Genomic DNA, 26,361 nt, shown 5'->3' with positions numbered 1-26,361 from the left:
GAAAAATCCAAACCAAGCCGCATTATGAAAGAATATATAATGTGGACCAATAAATGATCAAATATTTATCTCATCTGCCTACAAACAGTTGAACATGATACAAAAGATGACTTTAGGATGATAAATACTACTAATAATGTACCTCTTTGTCTTTCTTATAAGGTCTCTTTTGGTCCATGTGTACCTTTCATTTTCTCAAAATTTCAACTTTTTAGGCCAATAAATTAAGATTTTGGGGTTAATTTCACTCATTTATGATAGAAATGTTATAATAAATGAGTAATTGAAGTAATCAAGCTGAATGAACTATCCATATAAAAGTTTACTGTTTCCAAGGAGGTTTCAATAAGTCCTTACGTAAAACTTAAATTTACGCCGTGTTCCAGAGAGGGACATACAAAGCTTCTCTTTTAGTCAATAATTTGTTGTTACTGCTATAGAAACAATTTCATTTACTTATAACTAAATATTTATTAAAGTATTACTTACGAAAATTATTCTATTATGGCAGAATATAAGAAATAAGAAGTAAAAGCGCAATAAAACACTAAGTATAGCTTGTTCTGTCTACTAATATTTATCTTAGAGTCCTATTTCAAGGAAATTTCCTCATAACATGTGTTTTAGAGACTCAACAAATTAGAGTAATCACAAGGTCAAAGGTGCATGTACAGCTTCCCACATTAGGTGTAATACCACCATTGATTTTCCCCTATTAGTCTTTGTTAAATTTGCACTTTTCAAAAAATTGTGCAGAATTTATCTTTGTGTCAAATAAAGAAATACTTGGCATAAGTTTTATCCTGTCAAGTACTACAGAAAAAATTTCACATAACATTTCATTGCATATAAGAAAAAACCATCACTGGAAGTTAACCAATCAAATTTTTACCTCTTTTTTACCTTTGTGCAAGCTTTAGTATCCATGTCACCTCAAGTTTCCAAAATACTCTAAAGAAACCCCAAATAAAAGAAATAATGGTGCTTTGAAATACACAAGATATAAGATTATGACCCAGAAATGTTTTACTGTAATGAAATGTAGGATTAATTACCTACAACTGTCAAACTCAAGGGAATATTTTTTTCTACCTATTTTCGTATGCAACCGGTTGTGACGTACTATGATTTGGTGGTATTACACCTACAGTATCCCATGTTATATAATTTTATATTAAAGGACAATTTTCTTTGTTTCTTACTAAAATGATTTATATCACACTACACAGTTCTACAATAACGCAGTCAGACATTTTCCACGTTGTAGATAAGATGTTTGGAAGCATTCAGACATTTTCCACGGTGAAATTAAGACGTGCGGGTTATATTCTTACCACATTGGCTTAGATACTGTTAAATTAAATCCTGCACTTTTAATTAAAGATAAATAAAAATTGCATTATTTTTTCAACGATTCCTTCTTTGAATTTAAAAAAAAAATTATTTACTAGTATACGAAGGATTTCGCATTTGAAAACATACTATGTAAGTAAATATTTTACTAAATGTGAGAACAACATACAATATAATATCTAATATTTAAAAAAATGTAACCTTACAGAAGTTTGAAAGCTAACTATCCCTTTATTAGTCAATTACCTTCATTAAAGTTTAGTACATTTTTCTAGAGGAGACAAATATATGGCCAGTGAACCTATCTATTGTTAAATTGACCATTATAATCATTCTGACAATCCATTGAATTGGCTGACAGTAACGTTTACAAATGTGATCACTAGATAGGAACACTGTGAAATTTCATCTTATCATATGTAAATGTGTGCTATTCAAATTTGTTAACAAATGGAATATCTGCAAATAATTTACAACCAAATGTTTACTGTTTGTAATTGTATGTCGTTTACCAACTCCCTTATGTAAATTCATGAACGTATATGAGTAAAAGAAATTACTCTACAACTACCGAAAAACAATGTGTCGTCAAAATTTTGTGTGGTAAATTGTTTTAGGTTTTTTTGGTAATATAGGTTCTTATACATCTTTGACTTCAAATGATCGGCTTTGAGAGTTCCTCGTGCAGGTAAATTATGAAAAGCGGTTTGAACGCATGAACAATATATATTAAAATTATATACTTTCAATTTTAAACATAATAATAAACAAAATAAATGTCGATAAAACGGATGTAAACCAATTAAGTGTACTAAGGATACATTATACCAGATAACTGTCGTTTATATATTTAAGATTGATAATACTTAATTTGATCTAACCTAGCATCGTTTACCGAAACAATATGTGTATAAAAAGAAGATGTGGTATGATTGCCTTTGAGACCACTATTTACAACGGACCAAATGACACAGATTTAATAACTATTGGTCAATGTACGGCCGTCAACAATGAGCAAAGTCATACCGCATAGTCAACTATAAAAGGCCAACAATGACATATGTAAAAAATTTTAACGACGAAATTAACGGCTTAATTTATGTACAAAGTAATGAACGACAAACAAATACATTACACAGCAACAAACGACAACCACTGAATTACAGACTCCCGAATTGGGACACATTTCCTGACCGCCATTAAACAGGCCTGTAACTTTGCATATGCCGAAGATAAATCGTACCATATACGCTTTTCTGCTATAAAGGGTATATAGTCGCCTCTTACAAGCCGATCAATAATTTTAATAGTTCATGTTAGGTCCTATTACCAGATAAATGCAAACCTAAGTAAATGATTTAAGTCGGATTTGGCTTTGTTGATCTTATTATACACAGACTTCAACTATAATAATGAGCAGATGTATAAACTCATTAATGGTAAAAAAGACAAAAATGCCACAGAAACAGTTGAAATCCATAACCTCAAGAAAAGCAGACAATAATAAAGAAAATGGAATGAACTGAAAGATGAACAAAAATTCCAGGCACATACATAATGTGGCGGGGTTAGCAGATATGCTTATCCTTCCGGAGCACCTGAGATCATCCCGGTTTTTGGTGGGGTTCGTGTTGCTTAATCTTTAATTTTCTATGTTGTGTCTTGTGTACTATTAGTTGTCTGTTTGTCTTTTCCTTTTTTAGCCATAGCGTTGTCAGTTTATTTTCGATCGATGAGTTTGAATGTGCCTCTCGTATCTTTTGCCCCTCTTTTAAACATGTAAGTGTGCGCCAAAACCTCCTCCTACTCCTGGGACAGTGGTGTAACAGTACATAATAAGAAAAAACTATACAAATCAGTTGAAAAACCATTAACCCATCAGATGGATACAAATAGACATCAACTTACAAAAACACTCAGTGGACGTGACCGGGTATTTGTACATTCCAACAACAATGAGACACACATATATTAGAGTACTTGCAGTTACTGACAGCTAGTTCAAAGCAAATGAAAACTTATAACAAAAATGATGCATATAAAACTTAATTATAAATCAGTACACATCAAATTTCCAATGGATTTGGTGTAAAGACGTCATGAACAGTCAGAGAAAAAACATGACCTGATGCAATGCAAAAATACAGGCATCTTCAGATTGTAGTGCCATAAATATGCCATGTGTAAAACAATAATATTAAGTTTGTTTTTAATTTACCGATAACAAAATCGATAATTATCAATATTTAGTTCACTTTATTTACTGCTGACAAAATCAATATCTATACCTGTACCTGTTTGCATACGTTTCATTTGCAATTCTTTTTGTTGTTTAGATTAATTTTAGTATGATATTTTTAGCAGATAAGTTAGGACATCATTATCTTTTTTCTTTAAAGTTCATTACGTTTATTAAATTCATAAAACAGCAATTTCAGAAAACAAAATGAATTTATAACGGTTTGATAAAATTAGTTATTGAATGTACTTTGTGTGGACTACTATATGTTGTTGAAACTCGACAAACTTTGTGTAAAAGGATGAATCAACACTGGTCTGATAATAAAGATCCGCAATTTTGGGTTCTGTATAAACCATTTTAATCAACCGGACCATGATTCTTCTTTATTTATGAATGTACGCAACATCGAGAAAATTGATCACCACCCTAATAGTCCTTTCCGAAAAGACAGATAACATTTCTGGATAAAAGATCTAGGTGCTGCAATGCCAGATGGTTGCAATGATAATGTCAAAGGAGTAAAAAATTTGTCAAGTCCAGTCCGCAGTGATATTAATGTAAAGAGCTTATTGAATACTACCTCACGACACCTACGTAGTCATGGGAAAAACATTACCATTGGCCTAATGTAAAAACGTCTTCCAAATATAGATCGACCTAGGGGAGCGTTGATGACTTTCTATCACATATGCATCATCCGCTAGGGTTAAATTACATTAGAAATATTCTGGGTTTTTTTCACTGCCTGTTAATATTTTAAAATGTTTCAGAGATTATGCACTTGACAAAGGATGCATAAATACATTTTCTCCAATATATCGACTTGTCCTTATAATTTTTGATGTAGCTCTTTTCCGTCTTTTTAAACTAGTAAGATCGGAACCTTTATATGAGGAAAACAGGAAATTCATTCCTGTTCACTTTACCAATAGAGGAATTGATGCAATATCAGCAACGTTCTGCATCACAAGGAGGTAACATCTAAAATTCCAATTTATTTTCCATATCAGTCTGTTCCTATTGTATCCTACAGTTACACCAAAACCATTGCACCCAAAGTATTTAACTATATACAAGCATTGCAGGACCTTGATTTAGAACAATACCAAAAAAATAAACCTCTGACATGTGACTGTTCCCACTCGTCTTTAAATCAAAGCTCCTCTGGCCATGTTATTACTGGGGATCTAAACATAATTCAATATGAAAATCTTCGAAAGGTGATTTCTAATGGTTCTAAGTATAAAGAACCCCAATACATCAATTGGAACTATTACTTCAAAATATTTACGGATTCAGTTAAGGACTACGCCAGAGCATGGGCTAAACGAGAAGAAGTTTAACTGGACATTTTGTCAGAATTGGTCAAAACAATCAGGTCTCTGATAAAACGTCGCATTCATAAGCTGAAAAACTGTGTGAATGATCGAACAAAGTCCGTTTTCAGAGACAAAGAGACTGTGCAATGTCTTTCACCTCTTCATGATAAGTATGTTGTTGTTCCTGCGGACAAAGCTTCAAATAATATGGTCCTTGTATGTAAAAGAATTAAATATAGATGAGCACTAAAGTAATGCAACATACAAAACCATATCATGCGACAAGAATTGTCCATCAGATTGACAAAAATTCTGTCCGCGATGAGTCTTCAGAAATACTGGTAAATCGTTTACTCGCGTAGTGGTATTAGCCATATGTGGATTCTAAAAAACTCTAAAGAAATTCTGGATAATTTTGAATCTCGATATTTTACTGAAATTAGTTCTATCAAAACCTTTGATTTTTCAACCCTGTATACAACCATTCTCCATGTGAAATTGAAAAAATCGTGTACAAGAAATAATCCACAATGCTATTCAACATAAAAATGGTAGCATTCACTAAACAATTATTACTTTGGGATACCATACGGCATATTTTGTTAATAGTGAACAAAAAGGTAAAACATGCTACACAGAGGAACTAGTGATCAGTATGCTTGAGTTTCTTATTGACAACATATTTGTTGAATTTGGAGGTAGAATTTTTCAACAAATTGTCGGCATTACGATGGCAACGAACTGTGCGCCTCTCCTTGCCGACCTTTTTTTATTTTATGAATTGGAGTTCATTCAGATACTTGTCTTAAACAAGAAGATCAAATAAGCCAGGTTATTTAATTTCACATTCATATTTATTGATGATGTTCTTTCCATCAACAATCCTAACTTTTCTGATTGGGTTCCATTAATATATCCCCCAGAGCTAGAAATTAAAGAAACAACAGACACGGCCTTCTCCGCCTCATTTTTTGACTTGTCATCTCAGTACCATAATCTATGACAAACGAGACGATTTTAATTTTGAAATTATCAATTTCCCCCACCTTAGTAGCATTATACCAACTTCACCTGCATATGGGATATACATTTTTCAATTTATTCGGTATTCAAGAGCTTGCACTAAGGCTTTGTAAAACGTCACCAGTGTCTGAGCAGAAAGTTTATGAACCAGGGGGGTATTTCAGAGAACGTCTCGTCCATTTCTAAAGAAGTTCATCGCAAGGAACAAGACCTTGTTGATACATATTACGTATCAACTTCACAAATAATACACGATGGTCTTGAAGTATGGATTCTAGGCACTTATCATCTTAATAACGTGTTATTTCTATTTTATGTCTTTACGAATATTACTTTTACTGTTAAGTCTGTTTTTAGTGATATTCATTTGCCGTTACTCTGTACATTCCGTCATTGTGTTATTGTTCTATGATAATTTTTGTATTTTTGTCTTTCATTTTGGCTAATTTGCTTTGTCTATATGCCTTTTTGTGTTTCTTTGATACATATTTGTTTGTGTTTTAGTGATTAAGAATATAAGACAATGTTGGCTGCTGTACCCCTTTGTGACATTTTTGCCTATTTTGTCTTTTTGTTTTGTTCACACATCGTTGTCAATATAATGGAATTTGATACGACTATCATACAAGTGAAAGGTTTAGCTAGCTATAAAGCCAGGTTTAATCCACCATTTTCTACATAAGAAAATGCCAGTACCAAGTAAAGAATATGACAGTTGTTATCCATTCGTTTGATGTGTTTGAGCTTTTGATTTTCCTACTTGATTAGGGACTTTCCATTTTGAATTTTTTTCGAAGTTCGGTATTTTTGTGATTTTACTTTTTACATACTATATGAACAATAATTCTTTTGAATCTGTATCAGCCGTTTTTTTTTTCGAATTCTTCCAAACAGGGATTTCTAATAGGTAGATTTAATAAAATCTTGTCCTGGAAATAAAATATATCTATATATATCAAATAAGACGATACTTTTACGTTGTATAGTGTCACGAATTTAAGATATAATTAAAATTACATGTGCTGATATTGTCAGTATGTCTTTTTTCTGTAAGTATATCCTTAGCCAAACGCAGTCGGATTTGGAGTTCTATTATGGTTATAGTGTCAGGCATTAGTAATTGCTTTTGAATATGAAGGTAACAAATCTCAAGGAATAAATTTATGTAGAGAGTACAATTTTGTCTGAAGTAATTTCCAATTTTTTTTTACAGTGAGTCTTACGATATAAAAAAAAGATGCCTTTTAAACACAACTTCAACACTAATGTTTGCTTACCAATTTTGAATTTCTAATTTCTATGCACCAACATACCTGCAGCACCTATATACAGAGTATTTATCTCCCAGTTCACACGATATTTCAGGACTTGTATTTCTTATCATGATTTCCTTGATTTAGTGTGGCTGCTCACATGGAAGCTATTAAACGAAGAGTTACATGTGGTAAAGTTAAAATCTTCCTTCGTTAATTACAAAGAAGTCATCACGAGTTCCTAGACCGTTATCGAATATCTCTTTTTACAGATGACACAAGATATGTTCCAATTGCTGCAATACAGTCCAATCGTATCCCAATGTGACCTCTGAATTAAACTTATCAGCGGGTTTGTACTAGCATAAGCAACCCAATGGATGCAACATATGGAGTAGGATCAACTCACCATTCTGGAGCAGCTGAGATCACTCCCCGTTTTTGGTGGTATTCGTTTTGCTCAGTCTTTTGTTTTCTGTGTTGTGTTTTGTGTACTGTTGTTTGTCTTGTATTCCTTTTTAGTCATGGCTTTGTCAGTTCATTTGCGACTTACGAGCCTAAAATATTTAATGTCTAGATGCAGTTCAACGAGTTGGTTATATATCTATAAACAACTATTCATCGTTTTATTATCCTGCTAAAATGACGTTTACTTGGCATTACACTAACAAGTCTTGATGCTTTTATTTCATTTATAGAGTGTTACTGATCACAATGAACCTGTTGAAATCATCTCAAAATATGAACTTTAAGGAAGTTTTGTGAACTTGGGCATGTTACATTAGTCGAAGTCATAAAACCGGTTTATTTACTTACATCATGTACATAAGGATTATTATTAAATCGTTCCATTTTCACTTGCAAAAAGCAACACCATTGGTATCATAGTCAAACATGGGACTGAAGATTTTCCAAGAACACGAGTTAAAGAACGGTGTCTGATGAGACAGTGTTGCTTAACTAAAGTGTTCTTTGTAGTGTTGTATGGATGTTTTTTTTTTTTTATCTTTCAGGTAATTTCTTTTTTTTTCTTATTGTCTGCTTTTCTTGAACTTATGGATTTCAACTGTTTATGTGGTATTTTTGTCTTTTTGATTCAATGACCTGTTTATACATGTTGTAACACTAAACAATATTATAAGTTGTATTATTTATTATAAGATCAACAAAGCCAAATCTGACTAAAGTTTATTTACTAGGTTGTTGTTGTTGCACTAATCTGTAAATAGAACCTAACATGAACTATGAAACTTAATGATCGACTTGTAAGAAGCGACTATATACCCTTTATAGCAGAAAAATCGTATATGGTACGTTTATTTTCGAAATATGGAAGGACTGGTCTAAGGTCTGTTTAGTGTCAGCCAGGAAATCTGATAACCACATGGTGGAAGTGAGTCATTATTTGAAATGAGTATCAGTATATATTCAATCAAATATAAAAGTCTTACACAAAAGATAATATAACATTGTTGATTGCAGGAAAATATTAACATTGAACAAGGGCACTTGTTTACGTATACATATTTTTTCAGACAAGTACCGTGAAAATTCAAATTTATAATAAAAATTGTCTTTTAGGTTTGATCGGAAAAGCATTTGTTCATGATTGCAGATTATGTTTGTCCGAACCTCGAGCTTTTACAAAGAAAGCAATATTGGGCATGACTTTGCATAAACTACAATTCGGGTTACTGCAAATCTGAGATCATATTGCCGAAATTATACTACTGTAAAAAAAAAATTTTGACACTGAAAAAAAGCTTTATTTCCTTACATAAACGTTTTATTCTTATTCACTTTTTTTAGTTCATGTAGATTGGTTTGTACCTTGTGTGTTTTTTCTGGAAAACAAAACCAACTATAAAAGTTGAGATGAATTTCAGCTGATTTCTTATGTTCATGAAGGCCTTTTAGACGTGCCAATGGCAAGACTAACGATACAAATAAACCTAGAAGAAATTGAACAATTCCATGACGTATAGCAAATAATTTTATTATATGGTGATAACATCTCAAAACAAGATTCATGCAAACCAAATTGCTATCCCCACTATTTACAGATACAATAAAGGCATTTAATACTTTTCACACAATTCAATTATTGTCTGTTGTCGTAGGACTTAAGTGCGATGGCTTCAATAAAAATCCAATTCGACTGCCAGCTATGTTACCCACGGCAACTTAGTGGATCCTTTTGGACCTGTAAAGATAAATTAACAAGTTATTGTAATACTATTAAACATTTTTAGATGAAAAAAATAATTTCTGTTTTTCTAACCATACTTGAATTTTAAACGATACCTGGTACATGTATACTACAACGAGACATTATTACAAAAAACATTAAAAACGATGTTTGAAAGTATTTAAAGATATACGATTAAAACCAAATTAAAAAACGGACAAAAATACACATAGATATTTACAAAACTACATGCAACGATCCTTATAGCAGAAAGAGCAGATTGTTACCCCTTTTGCTTCGCCTCGGTTGATTTTTCTTCTCGGGGTAACAATCTTCTCTATCACCCTCTCAACTATGTGTTATTTATATAATATCATATCACGCTCTCACGAGTATACATAAACTTTTGCACAAGAAGCTTAAAATTGTTCTAATAAAAAAAAGGACGAAATCCCTCCATCCTGACAAAATCAACTTTTTATATTTTTTACTTTGAACAGACATTTTCCAAAGAACAAGATGGGTTGAAAGTCTAAACAAAAAACCTAACTCCAAAGTATATACAAAGAGGAGGAAGTCTTAATCTTATACCGCATTCCTCAGATATATGATGCATATACTACATTTCTTTTTTTTTTAAATAATGAAAGAGAAACATTGAAATATATTATACATATGTCTAGGCAAACATTAAGTGAACCTGTTTAGTTTAATTTCACCTGTTATCGTTCCAATTTAATCTAAACGAACACAGTGAGTAAATGAGATCGATATATGACAAATCTACCTCTATCTGAACATAAAAGGTAATTAAGAAGTTCGATTCAAGGAATGTTATGCATGGCGTAAATTAAAAATACGCAAGTTAACATAGTTATGTGCACATGTGTTTAGTTAAACATCTTCTTACGATTTAAGCAATTGTTCGGATTTTCATCCGCTCTGTGATAGCATTCTGGTTGGTTGTTGCAGAACCAACTATCATGAATGCACATCGGGTCATTTTCAGAACATCTAGACATTCCAGTGGGACAAGCTCTGTCTGCAAAAAAATAAGTGGTGTTTAGTACTGTTTTAATACCGAATGCATAGAATATACACACTATATATGATGTCCTAATAATAATGATACAAAACAATATGAAAGTGAAACAATTTGTTAAGTATAAACAAGTGGCCAATGGTATTCTCGTGTGTTTTTTGTATATTTAAGTTCTTTGTATGTTTTTGAGTTTAGTATGACGTCGATTTTCACTGAACCTGTACACATTCATGTTAAGGGGTCAGCTGTAAAACGCGTTCGGTTGCAGAATTTCCATGCTTTGTTGATGATTTTTTGGTGGCCTTCGGCTGTGTTCTACTCTTCGGAAGGGTTGTTGTCTTTTTGACAAATTCCCAATTTTCATTCACAATTTTAATATATGTTTTTTGAACTCTTTTAAAGCAATAACATGGCCATTTTAGTTCAAAGCTAAGATTCAGCTTGTATCTAAAAGTTGTGTCAAAAACATATACTCATTACACGAATCCACCCCATACCAATCATGCTATATATTTTTTTTCAACCTATAATACATATTTATTTCGAAAATGTCTCTACGCATATACGCTGGTACTAACATTAGATTTATACCATATTATATTTAAAAACTCGATAGTTTTTCTCGTTCTTAATACATATATTATGTTTTTTCAAACAGCCAATGCATAACATCTGTATATTGATACAATTACATAAAAAAGGAAACACACACTTTACACTAAAGGAACTTTGTAACCAAATTAACATAGACTTGGTAAAAAAACATACAGAAAACATAATTTATGCGCTAAAATTAGGGTACAGCAGTCAGCACTGTGTTTTACTCTTAATCACAATAAAGTTAAATAACTATTTCAACGAAGACAAACAAAATAGCATACACACACTTGGTGGTCAAGTATATAGGCAAAAAAGAGAGACAGGAATACAAAAATGTATATAGCACAAACAAACAATGGCGGCATATTTCAATAACAAGCTACGCAAAATTATATTACAAAAATATAGACTTAATAGTAATGGTTGAAAACATAAAAAGACAAATACAAAGTCACGTATTATATAAACACTAAAATAAGATGATAAACAACGTTACTACCTAGAATGAATAATTCAACACCATCATATATTATTTGTTAAATTGATACGAAATATGTATCAACAAGGTATTGTTATCTTCCGATTCTCTTTTTGTAAAGGACTAGAGTTCTTTGACAAAACTCTCTGCTCAGACACTGATGACGTTTTAAATAGTCTGACTACCAGCTGCACGCTCATTAATGAATGAGTTGGGAAATGTATATCCCATATGCAGGTTAAGTGAGTATATTGCTATTAATAGATATAAGAGATAAGCAAGGAGGACAAACACAAGCATGTCCGTGCTTGATATACGAGGGCAGTTTCAATGTTCACTATATATGTCTGCAATTATTCTGAAAAAGACGCACTACTATGCGTTTAACCTTATACATTACTATAATTGCATACACAAACTAGCAATTTATATTACCTCTTGTACAAATCTTCGGGTTTTCATCCGACTTATCGTTGCAGTCAGGATATGCACTACAAAACTGCATTTCGTAAATACACTGAACATTATCTTCACATTTCACCATTCCCACTGGGCAGGTGCGATCTCCAAAAAAAAATGTGTAAAGAAATTAGAATAAGTATATCCAATTAAACTCTTAAAATGGTTGTCCTATTCCGATATCACATGTCTTTTCATGAGAGGTTTATTTAAAGGTATGACAGAGGAGAACACATTTAGGTTAAGTAGGTTCAAGTATCGACGACAATTTAAACAGAAGCACCAATACACCATTTTACAATTTTTTTGTTTCACATTGACTAGACATTGAACACAATATTCGTATTCCTTTTGTCAAACAAGCTGATTTGAATGTTAAGTTCAAAGTGTCAACAGGTTTTACAAAATAATAGATTTGATGTGTTACTTGGACAGCTAATGAGACTTGTACATTACTTTAGGTTCTTTGATCTAAAAAGCTAAGTGAGTGTCGACTTGCCAATAAAACGTTAAATAACGAAGACCATAATAAAACTGATTATATATCATGATATATCATAATACTGTAAATAATGACTTTGTGAAGATGTTAAGTTTTAGAAATACAGATACTTCTATTAATTAAATTCCTACATAAAACACCAACAGTGTGATAACGTTTGTTACTTTGAGTCATTCTTTTCTAATAAAAACAAAATAATCCTTTACTTTTTTCCAATCTCCTCTGCATGTTCTGGTACCTCTGTTAATAATCTAAAAATGCATTGCATATCAAAGAATAACCTGACTTAATAGAAGCTGGATGAACATTTTGCACTCTTTTTTTTTAATTTTAAAGAGGAAAAAGAATCAGTTAAATCCAATTTCCATAATTTTTTTGTTTGTCAAACCAAACAACAAAAACAATGATTTATGTACTTCTTATTCAAAAGACATGTTGCTTTCGCGTTTTAATGCATGTTCTATTTTACACAACACTATAACTAATGTTTCGTATATGTATATACTATTTTAGCATGCAACTACTAGTGATCGTACGTCTTTATGTTGTAGTTTACCTGAAGCAAAGAAATTATCTTATAGAAACATGTTTTAAGATTAATTTCTATTCTCTAATGATATGTTATATGCATGAAACAAAGACAATCTATATATATGATTGGGTACACAAAACACAACGTACTATGAAACATATGAAAAGGAAACAAACTTATGTAATGTTTGATAAAAGAAAACATTGTTATTAGTTGGATTATGTTGTATAGTTGTAATTAATATGATATAAAACAATGATTCATGCGATATACGAGTACATACTCTCTACACACAAGTCTGGATTTTCGTCTGAACTATCTGCACAATCTACGGAGCCGTCACATTTCTTGGCATCGAGCACACATTGGTATCCATTATCACATTTCGACTTGAAGTCACCACAACTGTGTGCTGTAATTATACAACAACTGATTAATATTCAATATACCCATTACCATGAATAATAATTTGCCAGTGTACAGTTAACATTAAGTAAACATGACGATTTTCCTGTTTCATCAATTATATATTTGTATCACGCATACGAAAAGGACAGAAACATATCTAAAAGATAAAAACCAAGGAAGTATGTCATTAAATACTAAAGGGATAGCAAAACTGATCATTCGATGACAAACGGAAAACGCAATGGAACAAACAAAAAATGACCAAAGAAAAACAACAGTCTAAACAACAATACATAGACAACTTAATGTGAGACCGAACAACCCCATTGAAAACTGGATTAAATCATATGAGTCCCGGAAAAGTAGACAGCCGTGTAGAAAAATACGGTTCTTCAGACGCTTTGTTTAAAAAAAAAGAATCATCCATGACAATGGAATAAAAAAGGAAATGAGTAGGCCGTAGAGGACCACACATTACGTGTAGTTATCCAAATACACCTAACATACTTGATTCTCCATAGAATATCTTTAGCATTTCGAACAAATCAATGTTTAATAATTGAGATGCGACATACATTGATACTCTCTCTTTTTTAAAAATATTAATACTAAGAGAATCACAACACATATATTGGTTTTAAAGGTTCTTCTTAACAAAAGGCTTCAAAAAGTCTGGGTCACTAAGTTACCTTGATCAATGAACATATTTAACAATGGAATCACTTCATCTTTGACTATTATAAAAAAAAACATCATCACCAATGTTGATCTTGTATTGCTGCTATAACAATTTGTTACATGTTCTTTCTGGCATCTTAAGCTTTTGCCCAAAACACAAATTAAGTTTTACAACTTGTCGAATATGGGCAATCACTTCTATAATGAGTTTGTTTCAAAGGTAGATCCCGATCATCTCCTGTTGATCTTTTTTAATAGAGAAATTATAAACTTATCAATTATAATAAAATGGGCGAAATCTTAGATATTGGTCATCATATTTATTACATGTAACGAACAAGAATTTCAATGATAAGTCATTCTTCTTGTTAACATTTTTTGCTTTTTTAAATTTCTATCTTAACGTTTATATAATACGTAATTATATTTAAACACATTCTTATAATATAATGACTGATAGGTAAGAAGATGGGTATTTGAGTGGATGTTAACAAACAAACTTGAAGTGCTCCTAATAGAAAAAGTGTAAAAGTGGTCATTCTTATTATCCCAATTCATTTAGCTTGGATAATAAATATGATGCTATCAGTTTAGTTGGACCTTATATAAAGTGACAAAATGTTTTGACAAAACCTTTATATAGTTTTGGCTGTTAGAAATGGATTATACAATGACATTAAGTAAAAAAGAAATCAATATAAGAATTTTTTTTTTTTTTTTTTTTTTTATAAATAAACAACCTTTATTCGGATTTAGTTGTCAAGAATAGAACACGGAAGTAGTACATGCATAATGTTATTTTTAAGAAAATATTACCTATGGATGCCTGTAACTTGGTCAAAATGTAAAACATATAGCTAGTGTTGAATGTTTGATATAAATATATGAAATAATGAAAGGAGGACATAATTGCCTGTTGCTAAAATAAAAATTACTTGGTCTTAAATTGCTACCCAACTTTCGGAAACAAGCGCGCTTAAATGTGCAATAACAGGCAAGGCAGACTTTTATGCACAAATCAGGACATAATATAAATATGCTATGAAATGACTGCCAATTTATCATTTGTATTTGAACTTGCAAAATAGCAATGGGACTATGAATTAGTTATATAATTCCAGACAGGCAATGCATACATTCGTACTAACTTAATATTGTAACTATTTAAACTGTTTTGTTATCTTCAGCAATAAATTGATTATTAATGAATGTCTGGTTATTGGCATAACTCTTTTCTGACAACCGTGAAATGTGAAATAGTATATGCATTGTAACCTCCTACTTGTAACGATAGAAACCATTTGTCTTATTAAAAACAGATTAGTTAATGAATTACTTGTGCATAGTTCTTTTTCATCTTCTGACTCGCCATCACACATCTGTTCTCCAGAACAAACCATTGAATGATGTACACACTCATGACCATTAGGACACTTTTCCATATACATGGGACATTCGAAAGCTACAATATTAAACCACGAAATAAATTATTTGATTGAAACATCAAAACAGTTCAAAAGAATCATGCAAGTTAAATTCGCATTTAGTGACAGGTAGCAGAATAAGTTTTATAGTATTATATTTAATTAATGAAATTCTAGCAACTATATGTATATTACCCTTATCTATCAAATTTACTCAACATATAAAATGATGGCCTGGCAACACCAAAACACATGCACTGTGTGATTGACTACAACGCTCTATTACAAAAACTGCAAATATTGTTTATTCCTCATTACCAACTTCCTGGGTCTTTAGCATGCTAATCCCTAATATGTCATTGTATTTATCAGCTGTGCATTTACATGAGCTGTTTTGGACAATTTCTTATTACATTATTTGTTCACAGCTACAAAAGACTAATGACGTGTTATATAGAAAGCTAGAGGTTTAATAATTCCAACTGTACAATTTTCAAGTTGTATGTACTACGTTACTCGGTAGGTCTAAAATTCTTACTTTGCAATTCTTACTTTTTTACATTGCTATTCGACAGTTGAATGATTGACAATCGTGTTTCGAAATATAAAACTATCCAATTCAAAATTATAAGTTAGATCTTCCGTCATTTATTGCATCGTTTTTTGTACATTTGTGACTAAATTTTTAATACGGAATTTGTATGTGGTCAATTGGCATCTTGCATTATGCTCGGAAGAATACTTCTAAATCAACATTAAGCTGACATGAATAAACGGACAACATTTGTAGACCGATGTAATGGTACATTTCTTGTTTTGATTGTAAATGGCCTATAAATAATCGGAATATAAGACGAATGCTTTTCACTCTGTTTGAAACTACTTATCAATGAAAACAAAATGTTTATCTTTTACCAGAGACTTACGTAGAAGCCTGCAGTTCAGCTGTTGTCGTTGGTTCATGTCTGTCATAATTGTTCTTCATAAATCAATTTGTTATAAATTAGGCCGTTAGTTTTTTCCATTTTTTTCGTTTGTTTGTTTTTTTTTTTTTTTTGGCAGGGCCTTTTATAGCCGGCTATACGGTATGAATTGTTCTCATTATTGAGGGCCGTACAGTTGCCTTCAACTGCTAACAACCACTCCAACCACTTAGCCGTGGTGGATAGTTGTCTCATTAGTAATCATACAACCTCTCCTCATGTAATATATGATACATGTATTCTATTTTAAAATGCTGCGTTTGTATGCAATTTCATTTAGATGATTACTTCTGCCTAGAATAATCATCGACTGGGTCAATCAGAGCTGTATAATTGTGTTTCAATTGATAAGTAGGAAAGGTTTCGAAAAAAAGTAAAATAACAAAAATACCAAACTCCAAAGAAAGTTCAAATTGGAAATTCCCTCATCAAATGGTAAAAGCAAAGGCTCAACCACATCAAACGAAAGGAAACATACCATCATATTCCTGACTTGGTACGGGCATGTCCTTATTGAGAAAATGGTGGATTGAACTTGGGTTTTATGGCTAACCGATCCTCTCACTTTTATGACAGTCGCATAAAATTCCATTATATTGACAACAGTGTGTGAACAAAACAAAAAGACATAATAAGAAAAATGTCAAAAATAGGGGAACAGCACTCTACATTGTGTAATACTCTTAATCAGTATAACAACAAACAGATATGTCATCGCAGGAAAACAAAATGACATATAGACAAAGCACATATGCAAACACGATAAGCAAGAATACTAAAAATTACCACAAGACAACAAAACATTGGCAAGATGCATTAGTACCAAGCCAAGACAAAAGGTTATTACCGAAAATGGACTAAAGCGGAAAGGTATATAATTAACAAAGACAAATAAAAGAACAAAATACCATGGTATTATGATAAAGATGATAAAGAACGTCAGTACTTAGAATATATACGTCAATACCATCATGTATTATTTGTGAAGTTGATACGGTATATTTGTCAACAAGATTTCGGTATCTTCAGACAAATGACCTTTTCAGAAAAATGACGATACGTTCTTTAACATAACCCTTGACCATCAACTTTCTGCTCATATACTGCTGACATTTTATAAGGTCTGGGTAGCAGCATACCTAGTGATTTGTATATCACATTGCATGTTAATAATAATCGAAAAGTATGATTAAATTTAACGTTTGATTTCTATAATTAATCTTGTTAAGGTAAATCATTATACTAGAACAATAATCTGTATCAGTATCGGAACCATCTTTACAAACAGTCCTGGAATGATTCCAAAACCAAGCACACATGTCAAAAAAACGAATACACTGCAGCCCGTCTTTGCATTTTACAAATCCGAGAAGGCACTCATAATCTACAACAAAAGCATATTTACTGTTTCAAATATATAAGAGACAATCGCAAAAATAGTGTTTATGTCGTGAATGTTGTCCATTAGACACTGCAATATAATTTTTGCCTGAAGAGCATTGACAACAATACATTTCAACCTTTTTCACAAAATATGACTAATGCGAATGTTTATATGTGAAGGGAGGAGTAAAACGTCAGCGTTTATCTCGAAGGATAGTATGCAGAATAAATGATAATACGGTGATTTTAGATCATCCTTGTTGTGGTTGGCAAATGTAATCTGTCATTAATAGTGCCTGAAACATTAACATGGCGTACATGGATGAACACTAGATCGTCCTAAAATATTATACATCAGAAATTGAAAAAGTATTCACTTCATGATACACATATTATTAAATGACTAAATAAATAAACCAAGCTACTTATATTTTAGTACTCATTATTTAAGCAAAAGGAGCAAGCCTCTCCGAATTTCAATCGGAAGCCGTACACATTTTTGAAGACATCTCTTTGTTCAAACACCTTTAGATCTGGCCACTTGATAATGACAATATTTTAACTAATCCTACGGTAAATATTTAAAACAAGTGATTGTTTACAAGTTAATGTAATATTTGCTATCTCAACATACTTAAGTTGTAATATGTCTACAAATCATGGCTTTTTAGAAACAGAGCAGTGCTAATCATGTTATATATTCTTCAGACGAATACAGTTTCGCTTTCTTATAAATCTTGTCACAGTTTTGTCAGTAAGTGTAGTGTCTGTTAATAATACACGAAAGCTGTTTGATTAATTCAGATTTAATCTAAAATCCAAATTATGTAAAATAAAATTTATTTAAGGGAGTTGGAACCTTATTTGACTTCTTATCTGATGATCAACCTACCAAAAGGGGTAGGCAGCGGTAGAAAGAACAACAGAAGTATTCAAATGAACTTTGGAAAGGGAGAATATATTTTACATGTTATAGGAAATCTATGTGTAGACATGATTGAACATATCTGAAATGATGTCATTTTACAGCAGTATTTATTCAAATAAAAAAAAAATGAAATAACAAATATTATTCCAACGATGGTTCGCAGATACTTGCGATTTATTGTTTTCACCATACACTAAATAGAGACGGCCATTAACGGACCAATAAGACCTACTCATACAGAAAATTATAAATATTTAAACTTGTGTTTTAAAAAATCAAACATATACAACATTTTTCATTAACCACTACCAAAACCTACTTCTAACATGCGGATGAAGCTGTTCGTTGTGTATCAAGCGCAATCTATTTAGCTGGATATGCAATAAAAATGAAAACAATTGTTCGTTTAGACAGTACGTGACACTATGACAAACTAATTAAATAGAAGATTTTCACCTAGATATTTTACTAGTTTTAATATGTTGTATTTTTTTATTTATTTAAATTCTTTCACGCTAAAGAGTTAATGCATAGTAATTCAGTTTTTATAACACTGTTTACAAAAACGACACCTTATAATCAAGATAACTGAGATTTATATTTACGTAAGCACATATCAGTATCTTCGTCTTCTCCCGTTGAACAATCACTACGTCCATTACACCACAGTTCTTCATTAATACAACGATAGTCATCACTACACTTTCTAGAACCATAAGGACATTCTCTTCCTTAAAAAAAAATTCAACATGATCAATCAGAATAAAATATTTAGAATATAGAGATGCGTATTGCAGTAGACTTTTCTCTGTTATTTAAAGACATGCAGAACTATTCGAAAATTATCACTAATTTTTTTTTTACTAAAACATATTAATATACAAAACATGATAGAAGTGGCTCATCTTTTACATTGAATTAAAGAAAATAACGAATTAGACTTTTTACCGGATTTGTAATAGCATAAGCAACACGACGGGTGGCACATGTGGAGCAGGATCTGTTAACCCTTCCGGAGCACCTGAGGTCACCCCCAGTTTTTGGTGGGGTTCGTGTTGCTTAGTCTTTAGTTTTCTATGTTGTGTCATCTGTACTATTATTTGTCTGTTTGTCTTTTTATTTTTGGCCATGGCATTGTCAGTTTGTTTTCGATCTATGAGTTTGACTGTCCCGCTGGTATCTTTTGTCCCTCTTTTTTACCGAACTTCGAAAATTTAGAACAGAATGTCCCTTATTAAAGGCAAAATCAAAACCGAATACACGTAAAACGAATCAAAAACTGATATATTGCTGACCTGATACAGACAATTATTTATGTAGAAAATTGCGTATCGAACAAGGTTTTAAAGCTTGCTACACATCTCACTTGTATGAAAGTCTCATACAAATTCAATTATATTGACAACTATCTGTGAACAATACTAAAGACATAACAGGTAAAAATGTAGAAAATAGGTGTACAGCAGTGATCATTGTGTTATAAACTTAGTCACTATAAAAGCAAACAAATATGTTAACAATGAAAAACAAAATGGCATACAACTCAAAAGCATAAATGAAATCCGAGAATGTGAAAAATTACCATAACACAATAACGCAATCATGGCATATATAAGTACTGAACTGCGTCCAAATGAAGATACAAAAAAATCGACCCAGCAGTTCAGGTTAATAATAACAAATGAAACAAAGAAAAATAAAGAAGACTTTATCACGTTATTTTAAAGTAAATAAACAACGTAAGTACCTAGAATATATATTTCAAGACAATCTTGAGTATTTGTTAAATTGACAGAATATTAACAAAGGATCTTGGTACCTTCCAAAAAACAAATTTTTTTTAAAAAAGGACGAAGTGTTCATCAACTTCATTTGTATCAAAAGACAAATATTGTCATTACATTATATTAGGGAAGAGGATATTAGCAACTTAATAAGACAAAATTAGCTCTTCAACTTATATCAACCCTCATACGAATGCTATTTCGCCAGAAAAGGGAAGCATATATATGTATATAAAAGAGGGGCGAAAGATACCAGAGGGACTATCAAACTCATAGATCGAAAATAAACTGACAATGCCATGGTGAAAAAAGAAAAAGACAAACAGGCAAATAATAGAACACAATACACAACACAGAAAACTAAAGACTAAGTAATACGAACCCCACCAAAACTGGGAGTGATCTCAGGTGCTCCGGAAGGGTAAGCAGATCCTTCAGTAACCAAATACAGTAAGTAAACAGTTAAAAAGTACCTTTACATGCTACTGGATCTTCATCAGACTCATCAATACAATTCGTATTTCCATCACACACATCATCTATGTGTATACACTGAAAATTGTCTGCACACTTTGTCTGGTAAGGTGCACACTCTCTAACTGAAATTGACATACATGTATATATTAGTCACATTTAAACACCTAATCAAAATAGCCTGATAATTCAACCAACCTCCAATTAGAGTGTTCTTCCATTTATATGTATTGTAGTACTGACATGTAATGTTGTCATTTTAGTGTTATATTTTACATTGCCATAAAATCGGGAGGTTTGGCTGGCCACAAAACCAGGTTCAACCTACCATTTTTTCTTAAAATGTTCAGTACCAAGTCAGGAAAATGGCAATTGTTATCGTAAAGTTCGTTTCTGTGTGTGTTGCATTGTCGTTTGGATTTTGTTGCACTTTAGGGTTTTTTTTGTTTCGTTGTTTTCCTCTTATATTTGATGTGTTTCCCTCAGTTTTTGTTTGTAGCCCGGATTTGTTTTCTCTCAATCGAGTTATGACTTTTGAACAGCAGTATACTACTGTTGCCTTTATTTACCTCTCTGCATAAAATGTACACAAAAACGAAGTAAAAACAAACGTCGAAATATCTACCATGCTTAACGTGAACACAAGATACCTCTTTGTATCTCAGACATTTATTCTTTAACATGCTTAATTTTTTAAAAGAAGACTATACTAATAATTCATCTTTCATTGAAACATGTCTTTTATAGCGAGATATATTACACTGTATGCAGAGGGATAGTCATTGGTACATACAAACATATGTCTGTCACATTATTTCTTACGAATACTTGCGAAAATGGGACCTACAATGACAAACCGGAACACAACCATGAAAATGTGGGTAGTTGTTTCGGATGAAAGTGAAGAACTATTTTGGTGAATATACTTCTTTTAATTATTCTTCCTCTGTTATGATAGGTGCTAACCTTTGCATTTTTCCTTATTTTCATCACTACCATCACGACAATCATCACGGCCATCGCATATACGGTATAGATGTATACATTCTTTTTCATCCGCACATTTAACTCCGTCATCTGGACATTGGTATACTAGAAAACAATAACCAGAACATTCCATCAGATTTATAATACGTCTGTCTTGTCGAATGTTTAAAATTATTTGTCTGAAACATTTATTTGAACTTTTTTTAAGTACATAAATAACTTAAATATGACAGTTGCTTTCCATTCGTTTGATGTGCTCGAGCTTTTGATTGTGCTATTTCTTCAAAGACGTCTGTTTTTAATTTGCCTTGTAGTTCCTAATTTTTTTGTTTCGTTTTTTTTTTAACCTATGAAAAGGTTTTAATTCATCATTCGGTTCACTTTACATGTGATTGGTAAATATTTTCTAACGTTTTTCTTACCAAGTCAGTAAGTTTTTCTCTATTGCAATATATTTTTTATGATCATATGTTCAACGTTTTAAAGGTGGTGCGTTGCAATCTCCCTTAAATCCCTATAGTTTAATCAGAGATTATAAATAAATATTAAGATTTCAGGAATAGAGTTGTTTACAATGAATCAAATTGGAAACATTTCATTTTGTTTATTACTCAAATGATAAACAGGCGGAAAACAAGATAGACCATTTAATCAATTTGATGATGATTTGTATAAAATGTACATAAGCAGTAAGTAAAATATTAAAAGTACCTTTACATGCTTCTGGATCTTCATCAGACTCATCATTACAGTTCGTATACCCATCACAAATATTATCTATTTCTATACACTGATAATTGTCTGCACACTTTGTCTCGCCAGTTTTACACTCTCTAGCTGTAATTGACGTATATATTTATGACAATAAAACTACTTATCAAAATAGCCTGATAATTCAACTGACCTTCAAAGTATCCCTCTACATAAACATTAAAATGTAAAAAACCCAAGTAAAATAACAGTCTCAATATCTATAATGCAAACATGAACACTTAGGCCTTGTTCACACTAAATGCTACGTACTGTAAACCTGTTTACAATTAGTTTCATGTAATGAACACTGGTTTTATATTAAATTTGTTCGTTTGTGATTCAACATGGAGTTTAGAAAAATGTTTCTGTATGTTTGTTAAAAACAAATTGCTGTTTTCCTTATCAATTATTTTTTCAAATAAATGGTTTGTCCCACTAAGATGAATAACCCGCTTCTTAAGAAAATCGTTCTATTGATTTGAAGAACTTTAAGAGTTCTGAAGATGTCACGATCAAGTTTGCTCAAACAACGTTTCAATAGGCAAAAAAGAGGATTTTTAAAATGATTTCATTGTGGCAAATATGTCATGCATGCTCAGAGCGAGAACAAATCCACAATAGATACAATAGGTAGGTCATTAAATATAGGCACTCCAAGATGAAAATCGTCGTAGTTGGGTACTTGTACGTCCCGTATAGCCAAAACAGACGCCCTACTTTGGCAAAGATTGTACGACCGATTGGGAGGAGATATCAGTGGCTATATTTCTATTCAGTCACACAAAGGGTAATATTGGGAACGAATAGTGTTGTACTAACAGTAAAAATAACATTGTCAACGACATGGTGAAAAAGATTAAATTGTCCTACAAAATGTAGTGTACAAAAAAGTGAAAATGATTTTCCGGCTAAGTAATAAATCCCCCTCCAACTTAAAATCAAATGGTCTACTAAGGATATTAAATTTCATCATATTTTAAAGGAGCAATTTTTGAGTTTTTATCAGATAAATAGGAAAATAACCTACTTCATAGTGTTATTTAATCATATGTATTCAATATATATAGCTTTCTGCAATATTCACAATAAATCCACGTTCTTATTTTATGAACATTTAACCCACACAAGGCCTACATTAACTATCGACTGCGTGTAGTCAAAACTTGATTTAAACTACATGTAAACATTGAATTTTGTCAATGGGAACGTAATTGAGTTAAGTTCAAGTGTAGAGTACAACTGCACCACATCGACTTTAGCTCAATATGAACAAGGCCTTAGTAATCAATACATGGTTTAATGTTGTACAATACGTATTTGAAATCTTTGAAAATATTTAACAAAAGTAGTTCTTATCCAGGATAAACTTAGTCTATTTTAGTGCAACAGATAATTAGATAGGGCATATCTGCAGTTATTGTGCCCTGTAATGACGTCAGATACAGATATTGTGCTCTTTTACTCATTGGCAGTTAGTATGCTATTGTATGACGTCATAAGGTTTCGGATCTGCAATGATGGACAGGGAATATCTATTAAATGACAGCACAATGTTTAAGTGAAATTGAAAACACTACTACAAATAGATAATCTCATATTGACATAATAACATTCAATGACTACAAATTTAGGCAGCTTGAGAAATCCGCCATACTACAGTTAGTAAACTGGAGGGCTTTATCTTGCCAGAGGGAATACTTAATTTCATTCTACTTGTTTAAGCATTTGTAAAATATGTGGTTCAAACATTATAAGACGTGTTTTACATATGGGCCCTGGTATCATCTCTCAACCTATATGATCCCTTAAGTAGCACCTTCTGCCAATATGGGAGTCTCGGGATGATACCGGGGACAATTCAAAAAAGAGCAGGTTAAAATCTATCATTATTTACTTTTGCACATTTGGGGTTGTCATCTGAATCATTCTTACAGGAGACATACATGTAGTAGTAGCATTAATCGTAGTATACCGGTGTTCAAAAGTCAACAATCGATTGACAGAAAACAAATGCGGGTTACAAACCGAAGGAAACACATCAACTATAAGAGGAAAACAAAGGAACAACAAGAACACTAAAGTACAACAAAAACAAACACCAAAATACATATGACATGTATAAACGAACTATTTGATAACAACTGCCATATTCCTGACTTAGTACAGAAGATGGGCGAAAGATACCAGAGAGACATTCAAACGCATACATGACATTTTAAGACAACATGGTGGGTTGAACCTTTTTTAATTGCTAGCCAATCCACCCGCTTAATGACAATGTGAAAAAAAATATATCGCTAAAATGGTAAAATGGCTAAGATAGCCATATATCTTCAGAAGGTTATTTGTGTCGTTGGGATGCAGTTTCGTAGACTGATAACCAAAGACTCTTTTTATTCATGTTAAATAATAAATTATGTTGAAGGAGTTAATGATCCTCCTCCTACTGTGTGAATATGAACATGACATATCAACATGCCAAACGTGGAATGATTTTTTTTCAACAAAACACCATACAGATTACCATCCAAATTCCAAATTTTCAAAAACAGAAATCTGACTCACAATATCTCACCTTTACACATATTTTCATCCTCATCAGATTTGTCATTGCAATGCGTGTCTTTGTTACATATTGCAGATTTATAAATGCATTGTTTGCCATCATCACATTTCACTTGGTCGCTGTCACATGCCCTTGCTGCAAAAAAAAAGTAAATGTGTTTGTTTTTTATGTTGTCTATGGTACGCATAGCACCATAATAATTAAAGCAATGACATTAACTGTCTAGTTTTAACAAGTTTCTTTACACAAATAACTAATTTAGTTTTAATATATTTTGAAGGAAAAAAACGAGCAAAAATTGTTCAAGTTCATTTATTACATTTTAGTTTGAGTCAACTAAATTTATACGATATATTAGATTTACAGTTTGATTTAGAAGAAACACCAACATAGCTAGATAATACAATTATATATCAAATTACAACCACAATTTTCTATTAATAAGTATTGTAATTTTCATTGTTATTAATAAATGTTATATGAGTATTACAAACCTAATCTTGAATTCTATCCTAATCCTATCCTATTTTGGGGAAAATGTTTAGAAATTCAAATGTGACGTCACTTTGTGCGTTGATCTCTTTGGCTAACTCGGCTGTGAATTTTTATGTGCTGGTTTATGTTGTTTTATGTATCCGTTTTTAGTCTGTAGTTAGTCACCACTTCGGTGTTATCATGTATATCTATTATATAGTCATTTTTATATTTTTACTGTTTGCAAAAGTATGAATTATTCTAAATACTAAGGATGTTCTTATCCCAGACAGAAAACCTTAGCCGTATTTGGCATAACTTTTTGGAACTTTTGGTCCTCAATGCTTTTCCAACTTTGTACTTGTTTTGGCTTTCGAACTTTTTTTATCTGAGCGTCACTGGTTAGTCTTGTGTGGACGAAACGCGCGTCTTGCGTATTAAATTTTAAACCTGGTACCTTTTGTTAGCTAATACTTGTATGTTTCTCTGTCCTATATGTTCTCCCATTTATTTGTATTGTAGTCCTGT

General features: G+C 31.8%; 2 protein-coding genes across 18 annotated transcripts in view; both read right to left on the bottom strand.

Moving 5' to 3' along the window:
* The window catches only part of LOC127708932 (low-density lipoprotein receptor-related protein 2-like), a 423,265-nt gene that overhangs the window by 370,127 nt on the left and 26,777 nt on the right, over nucleotides 1-26,361 (bottom strand). The window lies entirely within an intron of this gene.
* Nucleotides 9,166-15,534, bottom strand: LOC127708937 (low-density lipoprotein receptor-like). Its single transcript, XM_052214149.1, has 5 exons — nucleotides 15,414-15,534; nucleotides 13,275-13,403; nucleotides 11,934-12,062; nucleotides 10,289-10,420; nucleotides 9,166-9,393 (listed from the first exon to the last, which is right to left on the bottom strand). The coding sequence occupies exons 1-5, from the start codon at nucleotides 15,523-15,525 to the stop codon at nucleotides 9,356-9,358; spliced, it is 540 nt and encodes a 179-aa protein (XP_052070109.1). The 5' UTR covers nucleotides 15,526-15,534; the 3' UTR covers nucleotides 9,166-9,355.

The sequence above is a fragment of the Mytilus californianus genome, unplaced genomic scaffold (assembly GCF_021869535.1).
Source record: "Mytilus californianus isolate M0D057914Y unplaced genomic scaffold, xbMytCali1.0.p SCAF_7, whole genome shotgun sequence".
Lineage (NCBI taxonomy): Eukaryota > Metazoa > Mollusca > Bivalvia > Mytilida > Mytilidae > Mytilus > Mytilus californianus.
This window is presented reverse-complemented; position numbering and strand designations above follow the sequence as displayed.

Coding starts and splice junctions, on each gene's coding strand:
- LOC127708937 (XM_052214149.1), bottom strand. CDS start 15,525: ATGTATATGGAAAAGTGTCCTAATGGTCATGAGTGTGTACATCATTCA. Junction 12,063..13,274: donor TCCAGACTTGTGTGTAGAGA/GTATGTACTCGT, acceptor TTTTTTTTGGAG/ATCGCACCTGCCCAGTGGGA. Junction 9,394..10,288: donor TCCGAACAATTGCTTAAATC/GTAAGAAGATGT, acceptor TTATCTTTACAG/GTCCAAAAGGATCCACTAAG.